This window comes from Triticum aestivum, chromosome 6B, assembly GCF_018294505.1.
Source record: "Triticum aestivum cultivar Chinese Spring chromosome 6B, IWGSC CS RefSeq v2.1, whole genome shotgun sequence".
NCBI lineage: Eukaryota > Viridiplantae > Streptophyta > Magnoliopsida > Poales > Poaceae > Triticum > Triticum aestivum.
Genome location: NC_057810.1, coordinates 454,315,011 through 454,322,601, shown reverse-complemented (window position 1 = coordinate 454,322,601; position 7,591 = coordinate 454,315,011). Strand labels below are relative to the sequence as shown.

Below are 7,591 nucleotides of genomic sequence, written 5' to 3'. Positions count from 1 at the left end.
GTGAGATGAACTACATAAATTAAATCAACATCTATGTCATGCACATGTGACTCCAAACTTACATATTTACCTTTCCTAAATGATATGTTGATATTCATTTACACTTTTGTTATCTAAGCTCCTACATGCATTGCATGCAGTGGCGGAGACGGGGATGGCCAGGGCCCTCCTCATGGGCATTATTTTGCTTGTATTATGGCCATGAACAGTGAAAATTAGTCTAATCTTCCTCTACTGGCCCCTCAACGTGAGATTTTAGGGAATCCTGCCTCCGCCACTGATTGCATGTGTATATGTACCTTACTAGTTGGGCATTAGACATCTATAGTCGATCCTTTAGAAGTCGTTAGAGGAATAAGAAATCGGTTTTGAGGGGTTAAACCCAATCTAGTCGATCCCTATCCCCTTCGGAGGAGTAAAAGTATCGGCCGCTCGCCCCTTTATATTTACTCCTCAGCAGCCATCATGAGTATAAATTTTTTGCCTCTATTCTTGCCCACCGCTTGGCCGCATCCACTCCAGTGCCGGCCTTCTTGCCTCCGCCGACCATCACATGCCACCAAGGACACCCTGCAGCACCGTCGACCTCTACCACCAAATTCTGACGAGATTGTGACGATATTTTTTCCTTTATTTTTCGTCCTTTCCATCGTCTCCGGCACGGCGGCGCCCCTTCCATCATCCCAGTCACGAGCAAAGGTGCACCCGGTCACCATTGTGATTCCAATGAATGGTTTTGTTCCGGACCACACTATCGCGCCACCAGGAGAAGGATGGACGGAAGAACCCATTCAGGCGAATAAACGCAAAGTTGTTGCTCATGGAGGAAGAATTTCCCCTACTTTCTCGACTATTTGTCGCATACTTGCGTCGCTCAGGGTGAGATTGTATCAAATTACTTTTGCGGAGCATCTATCCTAGGCCCTAGTTAGCTCATGGATATCATCTAGTGACGAGAAGTCATCGTTCGCCGCGGGAAAGGAGGAAGAAGGAAGAAGGGGAAGAGGCTTACATGTGAGGATAGAAAGTTTGAGAGTTTGGCTAGGAAGCGCTTTTCTTTAACGGAACAAATATAAGGAGTTAAAGGAGGAGGGGCTATATAAGAGACTAAATTTTGAGGGATCAGATAGAGATGCTCTTAAACCCGCAACACTAAAACTTCAGTCTGTGGTACCTAGATTCACATCATCGCGTATGAATAGCTGCAGTCTACCAACGCAGCTAGCGTAATATACCAACGGAGAAGTGGACTAAACTCTTCTTTCTTTTTGCTAAAGTGGCACCAAACTTAAAGTATGACCTTTCCTCTCCTTTCTTTTCATAAAGTACACCTCTGTGCAGTAATCAACGAGCTAAAATGAAATCACCTTGTATTGAAAATCTGATTGGCACTACACATACTACAGTGATTTCGATGGAAGTGACGACACACGCGCTACCCAGATCATACAGGCGGTGGCGGCAGGTCCAGCAGGAGCCAGAAACCCACGCAACTATCGGAGTTGAGGTTCTCTTGGATGGCCAGGAAGTGCAGGCCGCCGCAGGCCTTCTTGGCCGCCTCCCACGCTTCTGCCTCCTGCGTCGTCGCGGCGCTCTTCTGGTAGCCGGCATAGACGTATCTGGTAGAAACCCCGGCTGACAGGATCAGGTTCGCTCTGCCGGTGTCAACCTCCATTGAACAGATCTCTAACCCATTCATCCAAGCTGCAGGGATTGAAGAAACAAAGATCTCAGAGCTGATTGACATGCATCTCACAAGAGAATAGGCTCAACAAAGAAACAGGAACATTGTGCAGGGGCTTCAGTCAGTTGACTATCGCCATCAGAATATTCATCTGACGCAACATGGAAGCATTGCTTAAATGCTTAAAATCTTTCAAAAAAAAATATTTGTTGTGTTTGTTGGTATAACTGGTCTGCCCAAAGCATTTTGCTGAATGTTATCAGACTCTTAAAACTACTCCCTTCCCACCCCAATTCCTTAATTTGGTGACCTTATAGCCCCACATTTTTTTGATATTTTGATATTTTGTTTTTCAGTTTGGGTACATGTGCACCAATGTCCCATGTATTTCCAGGATATTAATCCTACACACACACACACACACATATATTATACATACTGGATAAGAAGATAGACTAGTGAGTTGTATACTTGTATGGCAGTGTGCGTCATTCTGATCCCATGCTGCAGAGGCTGGAAACCATTTTCTTTCCTTGTCTTATTTTGGGTGTGCAATAATACCTTTGTCCGCATACAAATGCAATAATCCATTGTACGATCAAATTATTCTCCGAGGGAAATAAGCAGCATTTACCACGCAATCCCACATTGCCTGAGCTACAATTCTTACGACTAGAGACACTACATATGTATCCTATGTATCAGCAGTACGTGACCAAAGTTTCGTTGCCTAACTATAATCAGAACCATGCAAAAAAACTATAATCAGAACCTAACAGGTGCTACCGTATAACTGAATTTGGCACACGCTTACATCTAACCAATTATCTCCGCAAGTAGTAGTAGCAGCAGCAGTAGTATGACAGTATGAGCACACAAACTTACCGGCCAGAGGCTTGGCGCGCGAAGATTCCACGGCAACCCCAGGGACTAGCGTGGTTTCATCGAGCTCAAACCCCAAGAGGTCCAAATCGAGCCCCGCCCCGAATGCGTACCTCCTCTCCAGCAACTCCACCTCCTCCCTCACATCTGAACAGCATCATCTTAAACACAATCAGAACGCAGCAATTTTGCAGAGATGTTTAAATGTGGTACGTAGTAGAGAGGAAGTGTTCGTATATATTATATGGGCGGCACTGACCGTCGAAGGGGAGCTGCACGAATGCCCACTTGTCGCCGAAGAGGTTGTCCGGCAGGTTGGTGGCGAAGGGGTTGTCAAGCGTGAGCAGCGGCTTGGTGCCCTTCTGGAAGCCGGGGTGGCGGCTGTAGACGGTCTCGTACCGCTCTTCCAGCCAGAGCAGCAGGGAGACGCAGCGGCGGCTGGGCACGGCCTTGACCCCGAGGTCGTTGCAGGCGCGGGAGATGATGGTCTGCATCTGCGACCGGAAGAAGCGGGCGCGGTCCGGGAGCGGCACGCCGAGGGAGGAGGCCACGGAGGCGAGCGCGTCGCGGAGCGTCACGCTGTTGATGGAGGTGTTGGGGAAGAAGCGGGTGAACTGGAGCGACAGCGTGGCGTCGCACACCACCAGCTCCCACACCTTCTTGCCCCTGGCGTCCAGGATGGGCCGCGAGCAGAAGTCCACCTCCCATTCCCGGATCCCCTCCGCGTCCGCGTCCGGGTCCAGGTAGCACACCTCCGCCAGCGGGTCCACATCATCCTCCTCGTTCCCCTCGGCTGGCTCCTCCTCCTCGTCCTCCGCGGTGTCCGCCGCGGCGGCCGTGGGGCTCTCGGAGGAGATGGACCGGCACGGCCTCGGCGACGGCGTGGCCGGAACTAAGAGGCGGTAGTGCGCCTGGGGCCGCGCGACGGAGAAGGAGGGCTTCCCTGGCGGGTTGGGCAGGTGGAGGCTCCGGCGGAAGGCGATGCCGTGGCCGGCGACGATGGCAGTGGCGGTCGTCATGGCGCGCGCCCCTCCACGGCCACACACAGAAGCTAACGTTGGTGGTGTCAGTCGCGGCGCCAGTTGAGTGAGTTCGTTCACACATGGAGAAGCAAATCGGCTCGTGCCGACTCGGCGATGGGCCGGCCTAAGCCCACGTAAGACCCAAAGAGGAAAAACCTATGTGGACTCGGATAACCACGACGCGCAAGAGGATGGAGGAGTAAAAAGGGAAGAAAAACTAGAGGGTGGAGTTGGACGGCTGCTGCAGTCCATAAAAAAGGAGCGCAGGAGAGGCGGTCGCGGGCAGCGAGAATGGCGTGCTCTCCCTCTCCCTCTCCCTCTCCCCGGCTGCTCCACCGGGCGTCTGCTTCCGCTTCTCCGTTGCTCTCGGTCGGGCATGTGCGCTCGGCCCCGTCCTCCACGTTCGGGTATGCTCTTCCCATCACATCGATTCACTCTTGCTGTGCTCTGCTTGGGCGCTGCTCTGCTTCGGGTTCACATGGCCGATTGCGGAGTATGTTCATCTCCGCTTCCTGCTTCACTTGAGGCCGGGGTGAGCTGCTTCATGACGCCGACGTCCGTTTTCCCAGTCGGTTGTGGCTGTTGCGGTGGTTAGCCCACAAGAAAATCGTTTTGTGATACTTCTCTGTAGTAGTATGTTCCAAGTGCTCTGCGTGCATTTCGGATGAATTTTTTATACTGCTGTTCATTCTGCAGAATGTTAGTGGGTACGATTGCCTACTACGTACTCCGAGATAAGCTGCAAGCCCAAAACAATTTTTAGTAATAACAAAATAACTTATCAATATTGTAGAGTGATATACTTTTCTTTCCGAAAAGGTGTAGAGTGATATACTGGCCGCCACTTTCCTCTTTTGACCATGAAATAAATTGTACAGCATGTTGTATTAATGCCTTGGACTATTCGGTTTGCAATTCAAGTTAGAAACACGCCGGGTGGCAGACCAAATATACATCCTCTTGCCCATCCTTTTTGTAACAGTTTGTCTCTATTAAGAACGCTTCAGCCAAGCACTAACCATCCGAAAGTTCTGATTTGGTGAGACTTTATGTTTCAACATGAATGCGTGTGGAGAAGGTACTTAACTGTATCAGTGTTCCAATGACTTATTTTCTTTATGTGTTTAAATTTAGCATCAATAGTATTTGCTGATGTGTCAGTTACACACCTTTGTATTCGTAGATGCACCATCCACTGCAAGCAATCCGGACATATATTGTATGGAAGAAGCCATGTGACAAGCTTCCTGGCTCTTGCTAGTGCAGATGTATGCTCTTCTTTCTAGGCCATTTATTTTTGGGGTTTGAGTGGTGTTCTGAGTTTGGTAGGTTATACAATGTAAATTAATAGAGTAGAAAATGGAAATGATCACTGTTAACTAAGTGCAACATTATATGCTTCTGAATTTGTTCGAATATGATATTCTGGTTTTGGTATCAACTGTTCTATAAAATGTAGCATGATCCTCCGTCCTAATTCCCAAGCAGGAGGCTTTCTTGCTCTAGAAATTCTGCAACACTCTGACAGGGATCTTGAGAAAAATAATTAGCTTCTTTTTATTATAGTTGTAGCTGTATTACTCTTGGTATTATTGCTTGGTAGCTAAGAGGTGCTGAACTCATCAGATGAACCAGGCACCACAAGGCAAAGGAAGTTCAGGTCAGAAAGTGATAATGGTTGATCCACAGGAAGCTAAGCGCTTAGCAGTGAAACAAATGCAAGAAATTCGTGCCAGAGATAAGCTGAAGGTTCGTTACTTCTGTCATGTAATTCCACTAATTAATCTCTCCTCCGAAGGAATATAGATATTTATGATTGTGGAATAAATATATTTTCTAAAACGAATAGAAACGATGATGAAATGGGAAATTCTTTCAGTTGTTATTGGTAAAAGAAAACTAGGATAGTGCAGTCCACATGTCATAAGTTGTATTCCATCATATTATCTAGTCATACAAACAGAAGTTTTGTGCAATAATCTATACAGATCAAGAATTTGTTAAATGATGCAAACGAATGTCTCTCGAAATCCTGAGAGGAATCCTTCTATAGGGGATGCAAACTAACAAAAATATTTCTTAGCAACTTGAATCTGTTTCATTGTTACTGGAGAACCTTTTTCATTGTCCTTGTGATGTCAAGAGATGGTTGGTGCGGATATGGTCGTTGCTGTACTTCATCGATCGCTGTTTTCATCGCTTTGGAGTTTTTCTTTCCTTTTTCCTCCGTCTGGGCATAGCTTCACTCTTGTATGACTTTGCTCTTTGCTTGTGTGGTTCTTTGCGTGTACATCCTAGTTATGCAGAGGTTGGGTGTGGTTCACATTGTGTTTGTATCTCCTTTATGCTTCAATTTGAGTCAATAAAATCCAGCATTTGCCGGGAAAAAACAACTTGAATCAAAACATGGCTTTCCCCTAGTTATATGCGGTTCTTTGTTTTGTCTTGATTCGCCATTTTCATGTCTACTTCATCTGTCAACCAAAATGTGACTGTGTGTCACAAAATGGAGGAAGCTAACCTGGTAAATAGATAAATGTGGATTGTGATGACATTCACATGGACCCCAATTAATCTTTCAAATTGCAACGCTTCAGTGCTGGATGTATGATTTTCTTTTATCATTTATGTAGTGTCTTATCGTGTTATTGGGGGAAATTTTAGGACCCGTATGCAATTGCATAATCGCTGGTCCTCTTTCCTTGAGCATATATGATTGCTTCTACAGTAATTTATTACCTTGATCTGTATTACTCCTGGAGAACCCATCTGTTGTATGCCCCTCTAAATTGCACAATCAGCACACATTTGATATGCTATTACTTGTATGTTTTTTTTACCACATCATTGTTATCTTTTTTGCAGAAACGTCGTCAAGCAGAAGCTATTAACGGCGCATTGGCGGTGATAGGATTGACTGCTGCATTGGTATTGGAAGGTCGGACAGGAAAGGGTATCCTGGGACAGGTACATAAGTTGAGCATAAAGAGGAAATTCATCTTAATTAGTAGACAGTAATATTCATTATAACCAAAAACACGTTTTCTTCCAGAGAAATGCTGCAACTAGTTTATGTGTTATCCACCGAGAAACACCAAAATTGCTTAGCAGAACGTTAGATAATGGTTCTACCCTACTAATACGTGATCTTGTGTTTGTACACTTCTGCAGCTAGCAGGATATCTGGCGGCTTTATCTAGTTTATTTGGGCAATAACTGTCACTCTTGGAAGAATTTTGTAACTTTCGTCGACCAGGAGAGCTCTAAATCTTACTTGCTGGATCCAACCAATTTGCATATCTAATCCAAGCTGGATGTACAATAACGCTTAGATTTGCACGTGAAATGATCTACTCGGCTATTTTTCCTGGACTGAAAATCAAACATTGTATTTATATTCTTTTCCATGTACTCAACATTCAACAACGTCTTCCCTTCCTTCTGAAAACTGTATTAAATAGTTTCCCATGATTCTGTTTAGCAGCTTAGTAGTAGTTCGATCCACCGGTCATATATATGCCACGATTTTAGGTCGGCTCCCTTGAATTTTCTTTTGCGGTTGGTGCCACTGTTAATTTTGGTAGCTCAGGTATAAATTGTATATATGATGTTGCTCTGGTGGTAAAGTTTACTGCTTCTTTTTTGTTATATATAAGGTACTCCATCTGTAAACTAATATAAGATCTTTCAGATCACTACTACATATATAAATGGCATGTGCTTTGATCCGCAGTACTCTCCATCAGGATACATGGGATCTATTTTGACTGATTAAGATAAAATTCTACCGAAGTAGGGGAGAGAGGGGTGGCCGCTGAGATAGAGAACTGACCTATGGTGTTGTATTCCTTTGGGGTTAGGGTTTCTATAGGGGGGCAACACATATATAGGTTGCTGGGTTACATGGGCCACACATTGGCTAAAGCGCGCACACACACTGAAGCACAGAGAAGATACAACCCAACTCCCCCTCAATAGTACTGCCCCTCAAGAGGGATGATAG

General features: G+C 45.8%; 2 protein-coding genes across 3 annotated transcripts; one reads left to right on the top strand and one right to left on the bottom strand.

Moving 5' to 3' along the window:
* Window positions 1-1,246: 1,246 nt before the first annotated feature.
* Window positions 1,247-3,670, bottom strand: LOC123137441 (protein TAB2 homolog, chloroplastic). Its single transcript, XM_044557198.1, has 3 exons — window positions 2,826-3,670; window positions 2,570-2,713; window positions 1,247-1,704 (listed from the first exon to the last, which is right to left on the bottom strand). The coding sequence occupies exons 1-3, from the start codon at window positions 3,583-3,585 to the stop codon at window positions 1,445-1,447; spliced, it is 1,164 nt and encodes a 387-aa protein (XP_044413133.1). The 5' UTR covers window positions 3,586-3,670; the 3' UTR covers window positions 1,247-1,444.
* Window positions 3,671-3,740: 70 nt separating this feature from the next.
* On the top strand, window positions 3,741-7,036 carry LOC123137442 (uncharacterized). Of its 2 annotated transcripts, none has more exons than XM_044557200.1 (5): window positions 3,741-3,995; window positions 4,772-4,856; window positions 5,224-5,337; window positions 6,454-6,555; window positions 6,760-7,036. In XM_044557200.1, exons 1-5 carry the CDS (start codon window positions 3,880-3,882, stop codon window positions 6,802-6,804), a joined length of 462 nt encoding a protein of 153 aa, XP_044413135.1. In that variant the 5' UTR covers window positions 3,741-3,879; the 3' UTR covers window positions 6,805-7,036. The 2 variants fall into 2 exon arrangements, with proteins under 2 accessions (XP_044413135.1, XP_044413134.1); XM_044557199.1 differs by having other exon boundaries at window positions 5,215-5,337.
* Window positions 7,037-7,591: the final 555 nt, after the last annotated feature.